The 17,049-nt window shown below is 33.0% G+C and overlaps 4 protein-coding genes across 4 annotated transcripts; 2 read left to right on the top strand and 2 right to left on the bottom strand.

The window, feature by feature from the left end:
• Window positions 1-1,578: 1,578 nt before the first annotated feature.
• Window positions 1,579-6,973, bottom strand: LOC143917196 (TBC domain-containing protein kinase-like protein). Its single transcript, XM_077438660.1, has 13 exons — window positions 6,659-6,973; window positions 6,292-6,544; window positions 6,004-6,220; window positions 5,675-5,937; window positions 5,351-5,597; window positions 5,115-5,276; window positions 3,467-3,644; window positions 3,182-3,388; window positions 2,924-3,111; window positions 2,759-2,842; window positions 2,559-2,683; window positions 2,307-2,478; window positions 1,579-2,230 (listed from the first exon to the last, which is right to left on the bottom strand). Exons 1-13 carry the CDS (start codon window positions 6,858-6,860, stop codon window positions 2,123-2,125), a joined length of 2,406 nt encoding a protein of 801 aa, XP_077294786.1. The 5' UTR covers window positions 6,861-6,973; the 3' UTR covers window positions 1,579-2,122.
• A 2,542-nt stretch (window positions 6,974-9,515) lies between these two features.
• LOC143917195 (phenoloxidase-activating factor 2-like) lies at window positions 9,516-12,191 on the top strand. The gene is made up of 7 exons (XM_077438659.1): window positions 9,516-9,561; window positions 9,682-10,138; window positions 10,375-10,524; window positions 10,593-10,690; window positions 10,770-11,003; window positions 11,076-11,277; window positions 11,351-12,191. The coding sequence occupies exons 1-7, from the start codon at window positions 9,539-9,541 to the stop codon at window positions 11,510-11,512; spliced, it is 1,326 nt and encodes a 441-aa protein (XP_077294785.1). The 5' UTR covers window positions 9,516-9,538; the 3' UTR covers window positions 11,513-12,191.
• A 912-nt stretch (window positions 12,192-13,103) lies between these two features.
• Window positions 13,104-14,021, bottom strand: blp (mitochondrial import inner membrane translocase subunit Tim16). Its single transcript, XM_077438658.1, has one exon. The coding sequence runs from the start codon at window positions 13,909-13,911 to the stop codon at window positions 13,531-13,533; it is 381 nt and encodes a 126-aa protein (XP_077294784.1). The 5' UTR covers window positions 13,912-14,021; the 3' UTR covers window positions 13,104-13,530.
• Window positions 14,022-14,714: 693 nt separating this feature from the next.
• Window positions 14,715-16,541, top strand: LOC143916477 (3-hydroxyacyl-CoA dehydrogenase type-2-like). Its single transcript, XM_077437605.1, has 5 exons — window positions 14,715-14,818; window positions 15,179-15,343; window positions 15,429-15,593; window positions 15,666-15,903; window positions 15,983-16,541. Exons 1-5 carry the CDS (start codon window positions 14,810-14,812, stop codon window positions 16,171-16,173), a joined length of 768 nt encoding a protein of 255 aa, XP_077293731.1. The 5' UTR covers window positions 14,715-14,809; the 3' UTR covers window positions 16,174-16,541.
• The last annotated feature ends 508 nt before the right edge of the window (window positions 16,542-17,049 follow it).

The following is a 17,049-nucleotide window of genomic DNA, read 5'->3' as shown; positions in this document are numbered from 1 at the left end:
CGCACGCCACTGATATGTATATAGATTATTCTTTCATAACAGTTTAAAAATACAAATAAACCCAGAGTCGAATTTAAGCGTAAGCTAAATATTATAATAGGCATGAGCAAAAAACACGAATTTTCTATTTTCATTATAAATTTCCGTTTTCAATAAAAATTCATTGATTTTAACCCTTTGAGTGCTGACGTCTTTTCTGTTGAAAGCCCGCCACGCTGAAAATTTCGCCAACAATTCCAATTAGAATTATTTTGAAATCCAATAGAAAGTAATTAAGATGTATTTTTTAAATTAGCTTCATAGCTAAGATAATATATAAATAAAATAATCCAAACAAACCCTAGATAACTACCGTCGAAGATTTCGAGTTTTGTAAAGGTGTGTTTAGACTCTCTATTATATCTTGCAACAATATAAAATAAGCAAAAGACGTCTATTAATGAATGTATTCTTCCAAAACTAGCTCTATCTTCTTCGTTGCTGTTAAAATGTAAAGCTCACAATCTAAATACCAGGCCACAATCTAAAATACTCGGCATCTAGGGAATTTCTGCTATGGTTATAAATTCAGAAATTCCGGTGTAAACCAGTCTTTATAAACGTTAACAAATGAATGACACGGATTACACACCCATGTTCGATGCATTTTTTTTTCAATGCTACCTGGAAAAGCTTAGGGGATAGTATTCTTGTTTACTTTGTACATGCTCAAAATACAACGCCTATCGGCGTTTTTCAGGCCTATGGACTTGTTGGCCAAACGCCGATCGGCATTGATCAGCACGCAAAGGGTTAAACAACGTCCTTTGCCTCCAACCAATCGATTTATCTCGACGAAAAATTATAAAAACAAGGTTTAATTATATATCTCTTCTCTGAGAATAGTTTCAATTTTTTTTACTATTTAAAAAAAATGCACACCAAATATTCACCTATTGGTGTATATTTGGGTCGATTATGATCAGTTTTGACTAATAAACGAGAATTCAAAGTTGCCGTTTCGCTCGAGAGTCCCCATACAAAGTGCGTCGCGCTCGCAATCGTTGTTTGTATGGGAAAGCGTTATTTTCATAAAATCGACATTTTTTTCGTGTTTCAGAGATTATTTTGAAAATAAAAATCACCATTTTTGCATTTTTCTTTACTTCGCTTATTAACGATCTTGCTCGATAGTGTCCAAATACTTTAATAAATCTTATTATTAAATAGATAAATGAAAAATTGAAATTGCATTATTTTCTACATTATCTATGTATGCACTGCAAGCGAAATCGCAAAGATACGTGGTGCTTGATTTAAGCACCCCTGCTTTAGGGCATTATAAATAAATTCAAGGTAAGTGAGATTAATCTTTTTTTTAAATAATTATTATATTTATTTATTTGATAAGAATTTAAGAAATATCATAGATATTATGGTTCCTATAGTCGAGCGTTTCAACTTTTATCACCTTGACTGACAATCTTTTATTTATTAGAGAAAGCTTCAAAAAAGGTCATAAATCAAGGGGCAAGGCTTATTTCCAAACGTACACATATTATGTACATATTATTTCTGATTTATAGATTTTTCGTTTTTGAAAGTATGTAGCATTGGTTTTTAACCACTGGTCTTATCTGTCAGTAACGAATAGATTTCGCAATAAATTTGAGAAATGATTTGAAGCGTTCAATATATAATATGATTTGCATGCATTTCCAGTTACATGTCGGTTTACAGATTCGTAAATTATTCATTATAATAATAATAATGAAAAAACACATGTGAAAAATGTTTCAGCTGAATACTTATCAGATAGTATGATTTAAAATACCGATCTGTGTACATTGAAAAATTCTTATCGTTAAGTGAGTATTAATTGCATTGTAAAAACTCACTTGATAATATTGTTATAAAATTTTGCCAATTTAATTAAATAATTAACATGAACATATTCCATGACAATTCAGGAATAATTAACACCTAATTATTGCTTTAAATGTGTATATATGTATACATTACGAGTATATTTGAGATATAAAATATGACTATACATAAAAAGTAAATAAATTTTTAACAAATTACAATTTGTTAGTAGTATGAAATAATTCTAATGATAATTAAACTTAAAATATATATTGTATTAATTGCGTGAACGTAGAATAGGAGGTGTAACGGAATGTAAAATATTTATTCCTCCTTGAAGAACACAAACTCGAGGAACTTCACACCGAACCAAATGTTCACTGAACTGAAACAACAGTAAAATATTTTTCAAAAAAACTTAATGGACAAATGATACGTAAATAAACAAAAAATCTACATACCAACTGTGCAGTCTCTATTTCCAAATATATAACCACAACTGTATAATTATTTTTTATCGCAGTTTTGAGCTCGGCTTCCATCGGAGGACTGAACGAAGATAGAGTTTGATCACTAAATGCAACATTGCTATGTGGAATATTTAAACTACCTTCAACATTCAATCTATGAAACCTGAAAGATTATTTTTCAAATAAAAACTTACTTATAAGACCAAAATTATATTTAAATTACAAAAAAAATATAACACTCACTGTACGCTCGATCGAATATCAACAATGCAAACAGTATTATCTTTTAGCATTTCTAAAAAGTCATTACAACTAACTCTCGGACATATTTCAGTATACAGTGTCGAGCTATCTATCTCGACAGAATCCTAAGAATAAATAAGCAGTTTAAAAACAGAGACATACAATGGAGAAAAAATAGAATATACATATGTAATGATAACCATTGGATCTGATCGATCTTCTCCATTTCCAAAGCTACGATAGGATATGCTTTTAGGTGAGATTTTATGCATTCCCAATGATTCCTAAAATTTAAAACAATTTACTTATTCAATCATTAAGCAAAGAATACATATTGAAGAAGCCAACCCTTGAAAGTTCATTACCGTTACACATTGTTCGATGGTAACTTCGGGCAAATCAGAAAATAGTAAAATGCACTCATTGAATCCAGAAGCAAGCAAAGTGTCCCTTAATTGTCTCAAAATTGCGACACCCATATACAAAGGTAACGAGCCGTCTTCAACTAAAAGAGCATCCCACAAATGAAGAATTTTATGCAACGGGAATACATCTAAAAAGTAATATTTATATACTACATTTCTCAACATTAACCACATTCGATTTAAGCAACCAATACTTACGTGAAAACATAGTTAAAAACCACGGTATTGCAAATAACTCCGGTACAAAGTTTATATTGTACAAATGACTAGCCAACTTAGGCTCGTGATAAGCAGTCAACTGCCAAAATTTAGCCAAGTACTCTTTGATGACAGCACTGTTGTCCTTTAAAAAGAATTTGTTGAGATATCTAGGTACAAACTTTGAGAGACATGCGAAGGCTCGAGCTGAAAATAAAAATATGAAATGACAAAACAAAATCATACATTATGAAGTATAATATGATTTTCATATCATATGCATACCTTCATCATTGAAATTCAAATACAAAAACGGAGCAGATAAGGAGTCCAGACCCTGCCAGTAAACATATTCGGGATTGCTAAGCAACCAAGCTTTCAAAATACGTCTCAATCCACTGTGACCGGCGTTACCACACAGTAACCAACAATATTGATGACAACGTGGAATGTCGACTTCAATCTAAAATAAAAATTTTATCACAAAATAATGACATCATTATCCATCGCTCACATCAACAACTTAGCTTGTATAGTAAATCTAAGAGTTGGCAGTCAACATATATGTATTCAATAATATTATGGTGGTAGGGCGAGTGAGACGAATGTTTTGGTAATGCACAACTATTTATTTCGACAGCCGGGAACAGAGAAATGTTATAATAATGGAAGTGAAGATTGTCCACAGACATTCCTAAATAATTTTAGCATCGGTCGTATTTGATGCTTGGTGGTCGACGTATGTCCGATAAAAACTTCTCTGGGCAAGTGCATCGTTAAAAATTGCACGATGCATTCAAAAACACACAATAAACAACATGGGATACATTTTTATAAGTAAATTGATCATTTAAGTAACATATTATTCAATTAACATCGTATATGAAAGTTTTCATGAAAGCGTCATGGCGACAGCTAGCATTAGGCAATTGTTATTGAAACAAGAAATGTATTCGAAAGGGCGCTTCTATTATTAGAACATTTCTGTAGCTGGGAAGGAAATAATTGCTTACCGGCGGAGCGCTGACCAATCAATGGTTTTACGGCCAGTACATCGGGGTTGCCACAATATATTCAACCAGTTTTAAACCTTAGCCCTTTGAAAGCTGACCAACATCGATCGGCGTTTTGCCAACAAGTCCATTAGCCTGAAATACGCCGATCGGCGTTGTATTTTGAGTATGTAAAAAAAATAAACAAGAATACTACCCGCTAAGACTTTCCAGGTAGCATTGAAAAAAAATGCATTGAACATGACTCGTGTAATCCGTGTCAATGTTTATAAAGACTGGTTTACACCGGAATTTCTGAATTTATAACCATAGCAGAATTTCTCGATGGAAATCTCTAACTGCTGAGTATTTTAGATTGTGGTTTAGTATTTAGATTGTGAGGATTGCATTTTCACGACAATGAAGAAGATAGAACTAGTTTTGGGAAAATACATTCATTAATAGACTTTTTTTGTTTATTTTATATTGTTGCAAGATATATTAGAGAGTCTAAATACACCTTTACAAAAATCTAAATCCTCGGCGATAGTTATCTAGGGTGTGTTTGGATTGGTTACAATTTTTATACCTGCTTTCTATTGGATTTCAAAATAATTCTAGTTGGAAATGTTGGCGAAATTTTCAGCGTGGTGGGCTTTCATCAGAAAAGACGTCAGCACTCAAAGGGTTAAAAAGGTTGAATATAAGGCTCGAATTCCCATAAAATGTACATACATGACCACTATACACGCCATCCACGCTACTGGCATATCGAGCATGACGTCTGTAGTGGTCATTCGCGTTAGTGGCATTTTGAGCACGACGTCTATAGCGGTCATCAACCCTACTGGCAATTCGAGCATGATGTCTATAGCATTCATCAGCAGGGGAAGAGTTTTAAGATGAAATGGAATATCAAATACAAAATGGACTAAATTAACCTGACGATCAGTAGGTGTGGGAGTTTCTTTATCGATCCTCATATACTGTTCTTCTATATCACCCTTGATTCCTAGCAAAGCAGCCCATACTTCTCCACGAACCAACGGCGGTATATCAATAGCCGCTTCTTTCTTAATTATAGCTGAAGTAAAAGGATATCCCTTCAAAAATATTAGAAAAAACATTTAATACAAGTTGTTTTCAATTGAATCATTTTTAATTTTAAAATAAATACCCTCAATAGCCTCTGAAATAGTATGAGCCTACGGAACTGATATTCTGTATCACGTTCCCTGATTATTCTTGGAAGTTTTGACGTTTCGCTCCTTTTAGGAATAGCACCTTCGACTATTGGCAAAAATTCAACAGTCGGAATGTGACTTAATCTATTTATCAACAGGTTCATGCTTGATATAGCAACTCTTCGGTCCATAAATGCTGTGCTTTCTCCGCCTAAGGAACATCCGTCAAGCAAAACGGCTCTAAAATTATTATAACAAATATAATAGATATCAAATATTCATATGTATATATGTATATAATGCAATTGTTGATTTACATCGGCATTGATAATATTGGTGGACTATTTTTAATCAATCCCTGCTTCTTGAGTTCAACATATATATCACCGCCTGCTAATTGCCAACAATGGTAGAGTAGAGGCATTGGATATCCGAGTAAGCCGTCTGGTTTTTTTACTTCACATACACTTTTAATGTTGGCGAAAAATTTATGTTCGACCACTTGTTTCATCGATAGCCTATCGCGGGGAGAAATTTTCAAACATGACTCGATCAAATCTCTCAGATCTTCCGGCAATTCCTGCACAAAACTTCCAATTATAAAACGACAACGGTTATAATGAAAGAATTTTAAAAAAATCATTACCGAATATGTATCGAATGCGTCGTGTTCCCTTGCAATTCTCTGAGCTGGATTTGGCGTTTGTAACAATGTCATTATACGTCTCAATACCGGACCTGGTCTCAATCCGGTCCACAGAGGCCCCAAATATAATTCCAAAAGAAGAATTCCCAAATTCCAAATGTCATTCATAGGACCCAAGCCGCCCAAAATCGTCTCTGGGCTCAAATATCTCGGCTGGCTAAATATATATACAACTCATAAATAAAATAAAGCAGTCAAATTATTTATATAATTTTCAAAAGAACTTACCCAATCGGAAACGAAACATCTTTTCCCTCCCCCGTCATGTAATACAAGCCATAATTAAACAATTTAACATGATTCTTACTATCAATTAAAATGTTGTCCGAACTTAGATTCCGATGAGTAATATTTTTAGCGTGCAAATGATGGAGTCCTTGAACAATTTGATTTGTTATGTGTACCTTTTCTTCCATTGTTAGAGGTTTGTCAATTTCGGAAAGTGGTTGTCCGGTGTATTCAGATACGACAATAATACGCTCTGTAAAAAATATTGTGATCATAATTCATCGTTTTAATATCTCAAGAGAATATGTATGTTGCAAATAGAGTTGAAATATATTACAATTTGAATATAATTCAATTACAAACTTACCGTGTTTTCCTCGGATTACATCGACGTATATACTGAGATTTGGATGGTCTATGGTTTTGAGCTTTTGCGCTCGTCCTAGAATTGTTATGGAGTTGGGAGTCAAAGGAAGTCCATTACTGCCACAAGTTTCTCCGGGATGAATTTTTGCGAAGAATGTACAAGCACCAAATTTTGGAATGTCGTTATCCATGGCTGATGGCATTTTGATACTTAATTATGACGTATATAATATATTTTGCACAAATAAATAATCTCACACATGCCTAATTGCAAACGTCAAACGAACTGAACTGTCAAAATTGGAATTTTGGTCGTAAAACTGAAATATACAACCTTGTGCTTGATTTTACTATTTATTCGAGGGTTCATCTTTATAAGTAAAAAGAAATTGAAGAACACTATATTTTGGAAGTCTTTAAATAATAGTTTATTGTAAAAAAAATGCTACTTTGAAAAAGTATTAATTGTTTAAGAATATTTCCCTGAAATTATAAATGAAATAGGTAGATTGAGATATTACATTCTTGGTTAAAAGATTTTTGTTCTCCATTTGGATTAAATTGGCGACAGATTGATAGTAGAATAATCTTACTATCGGAAGTACTATCAAAGATTATCAAGCATGGCCAACTATTATTTTGTTTCTGGTATCTACTTACATAACTAAACTAATTAATGTAGTGTCCAAGGGAAGACGCAATTTCAGGGACGTCATTTGGGAAAGGCAGGGGAGGGTGGAGGAGAGGCATTTTCCCCCCCTAGATTTCGCTAAGCCGGGGATATGCATATCATTTGATGAAAAGATTTGAATCTCACTCAAATCGATTATTAGTTGAGAAAAGTTAGACCAGAAAAAACTATGATAAGTTGATATATGTCAATCGGAATCTCCTTTCAAAAAAATATAGTTTTATAATAAAAAAAAAACAGCCACAAACTGGCCAATTTTTGCTCCTCCCCCCCCCTCCCCTTTGGAAAAAGCTGAAATTGTCTCTGGAAATAATTAAATGTATTCTGCTATCGACAGCTGATAAAATAGATCACTGTTTATTTATATTTATAAGGTTCCTTTAACGATATACATAGTATATTTAATATGTTAGTATACATACATAGGTCAATTATTGTGGTCTCTTCCATACCAAATGTAACTAACAAGAAAATATATTTAAAAAAATAGGAAGATATTACTTTTAAAATTGATTATTTATTTAATGATAAAGAAAAATGTTTATTAGTAACAAATTGCTGAAAACTTAATACTTTTCCATTATTTTTTTACTCTTTGTCTTATTACATGCATCTATGAATGTAATAAAAAGTTCCAAAATTTTATTTTATGTGATTTGATGTTATATCCTGAGAGAACATTTTACGAGCTACATACAAATGTAATATATTACAACAATTGCCATTGTATTGAAAGTGCTATAAGTATTATTGCAATTCTATATGACATCACATAAAATTGGTTGAATGTGATTATTACAAAAAATATATGTTAATAGTAAGCACCTGCATTGATGATAATAATGCTGACAACATGATTGCCATTGAATATACCAAATCTATCAAAATTATCAAACCATATTATCTTCTTTACCACTACCGAGAAATTCCCAATATTTAAAACCCTTTATCTATGATTTTCTTTTTCGAAATTAACGTACATATATACTGATTGAAAATATACCAAATATATTTATAATAATTTCGACAGTTTATATCTTATACATTTTAATTTGAATCATGTTTGTTAGTCTTCATAATAAAGTTTCATTGCTTGTGAATATTTTTTAAAATAGATTAATTGAATAACTAAATGAGCCTTTACCTAATTGAATTACATTTTAAAAATGTTTTAAAGAGAGAAGAATTTAATAAACACCTTTGAGAGGGCTTCTGTTATTACTTTATTTCAATATAACTAAAAACAAAATGGTTTTCAGTATTGGTGCTAAAACTACTCGTCGTTTATATACATGTATTTATGTATAATATAAATATTTATCACAAGTACGCATATTCACTGACCTGAAAAACCAATTTTTGATGGTCATACATACACGTATGTAGTGGAAGTATTAATTTGATAATATTATATACTTCAATGTGTCATTGTACACAATAAAGTGCTGAACAAATTTAAAATATAGTACATAAATCAGTATTGGTGCTATTCATATGCTACATATGTACAAACATAATATATACATATGTATGTACATACATACGTGTATATAAATATCTACTAGTTTGCATCAAATTAGTAACTGCAATTCAAAACGCGCTTACTTGCCAACAATTTATCTAATCGGTCATCCATTAATTTTTTAGTATAATGAAAATATTTGGTACGAATTGGAACTATTTTTTTACACATTTTTAATCATTTTTTACAATTAAATTACCTGTTATAAAATATTGTTTTTTACATGTTCAATCTCCAGTTATCCCAAATGTGTAGAGTGCTAATTTTCAGTCTATCACCATTCATTATTGGATAAAAGCCTCTAATCTTTTTCCTTTCTTGCCAATATTGAGCAAACTTAATCCACTGTGTTCCACACATTTTTGGTGAATTGATCTATTTATTTTCCTCGTTCCTATAACTGATTTTGAAACACACATAATATATATATATTGTTGCAATAGTCAGCATCGGAAATGGAATACTGGTAACTATCTATCATTATTATCTATATTGTGTGATTATTTTTTGCGGAAATTTGCGTATACATATTTCGAACCTGTTGAAGTGATTATTTTTGGCGTCAATTAAATTTTCCAGCCTGTTGAAAATTGTCGTATTTAAGCGAATAACGATAGCGTCGATCATCATTTTGACCGTAGAACGCCACAGATTTCACACCTTTACTGATGGGTGACTCCAAACTATTTAGGTATTTATTTAAATATCTGTCGGTTTTTTTGCTTTCTTCTGATCCTTAAAGTAACTTTAACTATAGATGAAATTCTAATTCTATTTCAACGTCAAATTTTAATAATCAATTTGATTTTAGGATGTGCCTCTGGATTTTGACCGCTTGCTTAGGAGTAGTCCCAATCCAGTCAAATTACGCTTATTACCCGGGTATAAATGCAGCCATTGTCGCTAACGGTCCTCCACCACCTATAGTAGTACCTACAACTGCTGCTCCGACTTTACCACCTTTAACACCAGCACCTCCCCCTCCTCCAACAACCAGTACACCATTCCCTCTCATAGACCCGAGGGCAGGATCTCCAGCACCATCAAGGGTAGTAGACGCTGGAGCGGTGAATTTCGGTGAACCTGCTGCCAACGGCATTGCCTTTCCGAGGAACAAAAGATACACAAGTTCGACGAACACACGTTGGAAGAGACAAACCAATTGTGGTTGCTATGCGGTAACATTGTGTCCCAATGCAACTAGTCCTCCTGGCCCTGCTCCTAATACTGATGGAACTGGACTCATTGATTTCCGTATTGTTGCCGTAGTATGTTTTATATCTGCCTCGTTGTGTTTAATTTCCAGCGAATCTTTATTATTTTTTGTGTATTGATGAAACTTTGAATTAATTTTTCCCTCAAATCAATTGAGTGATGATTTTCAAAATTTATATTACAAAATCATATTGTTACTCTTTCTGCATATGTTTTATAAATAATGGCACTTGAAAAGTACAAATTCAGTAACACGCGTTAACCGTACAATATTTGTTCTATTTCTCAGACCAACACTGCTCCACAGTGTGTAAGTGGACAGAAATTCTGTTGTCCATCCCAATCTCAAGCGCAGCAATCATGTGGAGCTCGGCTTCAAACAAGCATCATTTACCCCATCCAATCGGGACAAGCTAAATACGGAGACTATCCTTGGATGGTTACTATAACTTTTTAAATGTTTCTTTTTATACATTTGAACGCATTATAATATGAATTGTGGCGCAGGTGGTGTTACTGACGAATGACAATATGTACATAGGAGGTGGAGTACTCATCGACTTACAACATGTTTTAACAACAGCTCATCGTATCACAAACTATCCGTAATCCATTTTTACATTAGTTGAAATTAAATTGAAATCACCTTATCTGAAACTGATGAGGATGTTGATTTACTTTTAGCAATGGTAGTGGTCTGAAGGTTCGATTGGGTGAATGGGACGCCTCTGGTAACTACGAGCAGTATCCTTACAGAGACTTTTCAATAACCAGGGTCTGGATACACGAGTCTTACAATCCCAATACTCTACAGAATGATGTAGCACTCATCAGAATGACCGGAGGAGTACCAACAGGCACACCCGCAGTTATACCAGTGTGTATGCCATCACCTGGACAAGTTTTCGATGGTCAAAGGTTTGATAATATTATTACAATTTAAAATATGTTCCACTATCATTTAATCGATTTTATTCTGTATTTCTTTAGATGTTGGGTGGCAGGTTGGGGCAAAGATGCATTTGGCGTATCTGGACAGTACCAGACAGTCCTGAAAGCTGTAGATGTGCCAGTAATGAATCCGTCGTCATGCGAAACTACCCTTAAGACTACTCGTCTCGGAACTGCATATATTTTGGATCGAGCTGCCTTCATATGCGCCGGCGGAGAAGCGAACAAAGATGCTTGCACTGTGAGTTGGGTAAATCTTAAGTAACAGTTCACCCTTCTAATCAATAAAATCGATTTTTAAATGTTTTTTTCAGGGTGATGGAGGATCAGGACTTGTATGCGAAACATCATCAGGTCGTTGGACACTGGCTGGTCTTGTAGCGTGGGGTTTAGGTTGTGCTGCCCAAGGAATTCCAGCAGCTTACGTCAACATTGTAAATTATCTACCCTGGATACAAGCTAGACAAGCATCTTAAATGTTTTTTTCTGTAAATTTTAATATTAGAAGTATTTCATTTTATTATGGTCTCTTACAATTTATATTACTGTAGCCTTATATTTAATAAGGTTTTTTTTATATATGCATTAGTTTATAACTTTTTCAATATACAATTTTTTTAACTAAATTATGTATTTATGTATGTAAAATAAATTAATCAAATGCTTCAATTGCATTTAAAATAATGCATAAATTTTATTGTGGAAAAAATTTAAGATTCCTTTCTATAATCTAAAAATATCTGATAAATTTCATATACATATATAATGTGGTAATTGGATTATTAGTCACATTGCAATCGCACAAAAGACAATTTTTGCATTAAAAACGCGAATATGGAATATTTGGCACTCTAGTTCTCGTTAGTATTATAGTTATTGTTAATATGATGGACTTTTCGGCTGCCAGATGTTCCGTTATAGAGATTTGTGATTTTTGGGCGAGCGCTTTGTGACCAATAATCACCGAACCATGTAATGTATGCAGAGCCGGCTCGTGAATTTTTGCGCCTGTGTGCAAGGCGCCTTCGGTGCCTAATAAAAATATTCAAATACACAATAAAATACAAAAAGAAATGCAATACAAAATAAAAATGCACATAACGATACAAAAAGAAATGCAATATAAAATAAAAATACACAATACATACACATAGGAAAATACAAAAAACAAAAATTGAAAATTACAAAAGTTTTTATTATTTGGTAAAATGTTTTCTTAATATTATATATCAGATCGTTATTCTGATATAAGGCGAAAGCATGACGGTTTATAAGAATTTGCGTATTAATGTTTCGTTCTTCGGTCATCGAAATATTTATAACATTTTAGGCGCCCTTTCTTTTACGGCGCCAGTGTGTACCAAGCACTTAGCACACGCCACGGAAAAACGGAAGATTGTATGTATGTATGTATGTTTGTATGGTCGGTTGCATCGACAAGTATGGAAATTTCAAAAAAACAAATTTTAGAATTATTACATCGATTTCGAATTCGATTCAGGTTCTGATTCCAGTTTCGGTTCCGGTTCCTATTTCCAGATTCCTCTAGATTCCATATCCCTTTTTCAGTTCCGGTTCCGGAATTACACTTTCAGTTCCTGTTCCGGATTCCTATTACAGTTCCGGTTCCGAATTGATACTGTAGTTCCGGTTCCGGATTTCTTTTTCAGTACCGGAACACGATTCCTATTTTACTTCTGCTTCCGGATCTCGATTCCTATTTGAGTTCCGGTTCTGTAATCGTATTTCAGTACCAGTTCCGGATAACTATTTCAGTCCGGTTCCGGATTCATCTTTCAGTTTCAGTTCCCGGTTCCTAATTGAGGTCCGATTCCTGATACAGACGCCGACAATTGTTGTTGCTTGTTATTATTATACATATAACTTGATTTTAATCCATGTAATATCATAATAATAATAATACATTAAGTAATATCCAACGATTCAATTAAACTAAAAGAGCATATGTATACATAAATATGTATGTATTTTCTAAACAGAATCTGTAAGCAAGCTACATAATTGTATCAAAAGAATAAAAATAAAAACAATGTCGTTTTTTAAAATAATTTATTTCAATTTAATGCAAATCTGACTATATTAAACCGACAAGATGTTGCATCTTCGAATATCCTCGCACATTATAGATATAAGCATACCTTCTATGAAAAATATTATAGCATATTGTACATTTCAACATAAACAAAAAGTGTACAATTTTTCTATATGAAAAAATTTGCATACATTCAATGAAAAACAAAAATACAAAACAAAAACTAAGATTTATTTTGTATGACAACAAAACTTACATATAATGTATACAAATCGAATACAAACTAAACTGAGAAAGAATCTTCCAGATATATAAATGAAAACATCATCAGTTTGGGTGTATGTAGGTAGAACCAAATGTAACCATTTCACAATTCAAAAAAACTAATTGTTCATATAACTACTATATGTATGTACATTAACCGAAATATAATAAGCATCATCAAGGCGGACTGTCGGCCGATTTAGTTTTGGGTTCCGGCTTATTCTTAAGTTCATCGTAAAGTCTCTCTTTAGCTCTGACTACTTTAGACTGTAAGTAGAAGGAGCCACCGTTTGCCTTCTCGTTGACGGCAAACAGATGTTCAAACTGTTTGTCGACAACCTGCCTTTCGATTTCGGACACGTTCAGTATTTGCTGAGCTTCGTGGAGCGTCATCCCTGAGGAGAGATCGGCTGCAACAGCTCGTGCGCCCTGTTGTCCTCCGCCAGCTCGCCGAGCAGCTTCTTTGGAAGCCGCCATCTCCTGGCGGAGCGCCCGCGTAAAGGCTTTGCCCACCACCTGCGCCCCCAACACGATTATCTGCGCGATGTACTTCGCCATCTTCCTTTTCACCGATCAATCTAGCATTGCGCTAACTCACACCCCTCACTGACACTTCTTAACCTCACTCTTTGACATTTGAATGAATTTGGCCTCAGCTCAAGTCAATCTGCGTCGTTGGCCCTGTTGCGTAATCAGGTATCACTCTCTTACATCATCATACTGAAATGTAAATTTCAAACTGAATTGCGATCCTCAATGTAGATAAATATAAAAAAATTCTCACAAAGATTATTTCTCATAAAATAAAACAAAAGTTTATATTAATTTTGATAAAATTAATTTTGATCAATAGCAATAATAACTTTTTTCAAGCTTTTAGGCTCATTTTGTTCAAAAAAATCCAATGAGATGGAGGGGGGGGATCAACCCCCCCCCCCCCCCACAACACCCCAAGATTTATCTTTATATTATCTCAATCTTACAACTTCCAATTTGTTCCTATGAAGATATCTGAAAGAGCAAATATGTGCATGCTCTCATTGTGCAGCTCAAATAGAAAATTTGTACAGAAATTCAAACGTTAGTTTTGGGGCGTAGCAACAGAAAAAGGACCTAATTCAAAATATTTCATATTTTATATATATTTAAACAAATCTCTTAATCTCTACGCTAGATATTTATTGTAAATAATATCATTGAAGTTGGTTTATGTAATGAAAAAGTAATTGATTCTTCAACATCTATTATATATAAACTTTGTATTGTATTGAAACATTTCTTTATCCGTCTCTGAGTCTGTTTTAATCAATTGCAAAATAAGCCCCTTTTTTCATTTGGAATAATATTCAAATGGTAAGTGGATTTTACTACTGCTTAGGCCAAATGTCATGTGGTGTGCTTTTGCCGGTGTTGAGGTTTGAATTGCCGCTTTTTGACGTTTTGCAAAAGAATAAAAATGGCAAAGGTAATTATGTTAAAGACATTGTTGTAGTGATTGTTTAAAAATAATTTGTATTCATTGAAATCATCTTTTCGTATATAAGTTTTTGATATCCAATTTTGAGGTTAAAATAAACATCACTTAGTCTTTCCGATTATTATAGAAGAATCTTATAGTCAACCGATCTGTAGTAATAGAATAGATTAATAAAAACCTTATAAAAATATAAAATTGTTGATCGGTTGTTAACAAGAACACCATTGTAGGAATCATCTGATTCCCACTTGTACCTTTTAAGAGCTTCTTTATTTATGTATATTTTACTTTAAAATCCAAATGATCTACTATAGATCAGGCTTCTGATTTTTTTTTTTTTTTTTTCAGAATATTGTTAGTTTTGTTACTGGTGGAGCATCAGGATTGGGTAAAGCCACAGTTGAACTTTTTTTAAAACAAGGTGTTAAAGTGGTGTTGTGCGACTTGCCCATTTCAAAAGGATCTGAATTAGCAAAGGAATATGGCGAAAATGTCTTATTCACACCAGCCGATGTATTTTATTTTATTAAAATTTTATAAAATACAATTTTTCATATATATTATATGTAATTTCACTTTTTCTGTGCACACATTTAAGATTTGTTCAGAGGCTGATATAACTGATGCCATAAAAGCAACAAAGGAAAAATTTGGTCGATTGGATACATTGGTCAATTGCGCGGGCACTACGCTCGCTTTTCAAACATATAACTTCAACAAAGATAGACCTCACAGATTAGATGACTTCGAAAAAGTTTTGATGGTGAATAAATTAATATTTCACTATTGTTTCAACGATATCGACTTTGAGAATTAAAATTGTTTAATTTTTTAGACAAACATAGTCGGCACATTCAATGTAACTCGCTTAGCAGTCGGTCTCATGGGAAAGAATAAACCCAATAAGGACGGCCAACGGGGAGTTATAGTTAATACGTCTTGTGTAGCTGCATTTGACGGTCAAATGGGACAGGTTGGATATGCTGCTTCAAAAGCAGCCATAGCCGGAATGACTCTGCCTATGGCGAGAGATTTAGCTTCACAAGGAATAAGAGTTGTGACAATAGCACCCGGTTAGTATATACTTAAACATCTTTCCTAAATTTTTTCATTAATCAGTTCCACATTTAATATGTAATAAATCTTTTGCAGGCTTTTTCGACACACCTTTGCTAGATTATCTTCCAGAAAAGATTAAAAGCTTTTTGGCTAAATCATGTACATTTCCACATAGATTTGGGCAGCCTGCTGAGTTCGCCCAGTTTGTGTCTAGCGTAATTGAAAATCCTATTCTCAATGGTGAAGTTATACGATTAGATGCCGGCTTAAGGTTTAACATGTAGTCCCCCCATATTTGTGTATAATGAGCACATATATTAAGTACACATCATTTTTTGTTCCATAAGTTTTGTTTATATAATGATATAATTTGACCATAATGCCGATGACGTTAGTAGATATGAATTGAAATCTCAAAATGAACAATTCTTTAGTGAGTTTATGATGTTAATAATTTGAACTATTTTCTTGTGAAATGAAAATGCTAGTTGAGCTATTTTTAAATATTATGTAGTTAGCTATTTTCTAGTCTATATAGAAATCATATATATATATATATATATATAGAAATCAAACTAGATCAATATTGTTAGGTTTTTATATTTTTTTGTTTTCCATTACAGGTAAAATAAAATGTATACAAAAAAGCGACATATTTTGTTTTATTGCTGAAATAAACTCGTACATGCCTTCAGTGAAAATGCTTGAGAATATACATATATAGCTCAGTGGTTAGTGTACATTGTAAGCCACTAATTGGTTTCGGGTTCGAGTTCTAGTTAGACCATGTACGTTGTACGATTTGAAGTGGAGATTTGGATATATTTGTGACTCGGAAGTCGATCGTTTCCTACTATCAAAGCTTGCCAATTTACCTGATGCCAATTTAATTGTTGAAACGGTTCCTCTCAAATTAGTAACTTACCTCTATTTGTCACCACTGATTGATTATAATTTAAAATCTATACATACATGCACACGATTTGAGACAACTTGTCATGGAGATAAGGCAAAAATAAATGTATAATGTACTAAATTGTGTGGATGTTATTTAGACTTTAAAGCATCGCATCATTTAGGTTCAATATTTGGTTATTAATCCTCAATATCATAAAAGTGATATAAGATTGTATATTTATGTAATTTATATATTCCGAAAA

The sequence above is a fragment of the Arctopsyche grandis genome, chromosome 9 (genome assembly GCF_051622035.1).
Source record: "Arctopsyche grandis isolate Sample6627 chromosome 9, ASM5162203v2, whole genome shotgun sequence".
Classification (NCBI taxonomy): Eukaryota; Metazoa; Arthropoda; class Insecta; order Trichoptera; family Hydropsychidae; genus Arctopsyche; species Arctopsyche grandis.
This window is presented reverse-complemented; position numbering and strand designations above follow the sequence as displayed.

Bases quoted from the DNA above. Each gene is read 5' to 3' on its own strand.
- LOC143917196 (XM_077438660.1), bottom strand. From the start codon at position 6,860: ATGCCATCAGCCATGGATAACGACATTCCAAAATTTGGTGCTTGTACA. The intron at 5,598-5,674 runs GTAAATCAACAA...TAATAATTTTAG, and splicing joins CCAATATTATCAATGCCGAT to AGCCGTTTTGCTTGACGGAT. The intron at 3,645-5,114 runs GTTAATTTAGTC...TTTTTATTTTAG, and splicing joins CCACACCTACTGATCGTCAG to ATTGAAGTCGACATTCCACG.
- LOC143917195 (XM_077438659.1), top strand. From the start codon at position 9,539: ATGGGTGACTCCAAACTATTTAG. The intron at 11,004-11,075 runs GTTTGATAATAT...GTATTTCTTTAG, and splicing joins CAAGTTTTCGATGGTCAAAG to ATGTTGGGTGGCAGGTTGGG. The intron at 11,278-11,350 runs GTGAGTTGGGTA...TGTTTTTTTCAG, and splicing joins CGAACAAAGATGCTTGCACT to GGTGATGGAGGATCAGGACT.
- blp (XM_077438658.1), bottom strand. From the start codon at position 13,911: ATGGCGAAGTACATCGCGCAGATAATCGTGTTGGGGGCGCAGGTGGTG.
- LOC143916477 (XM_077437605.1), top strand. The intron at 15,344-15,428 runs GTATTTTATTTT...CACACATTTAAG, and splicing joins TCTTATTCACACCAGCCGAT to ATTTGTTCAGAGGCTGATAT. The intron at 15,594-15,665 runs GTGAATAAATTA...TTAATTTTTTAG, and splicing joins ACTTCGAAAAAGTTTTGATG to ACAAACATAGTCGGCACATT.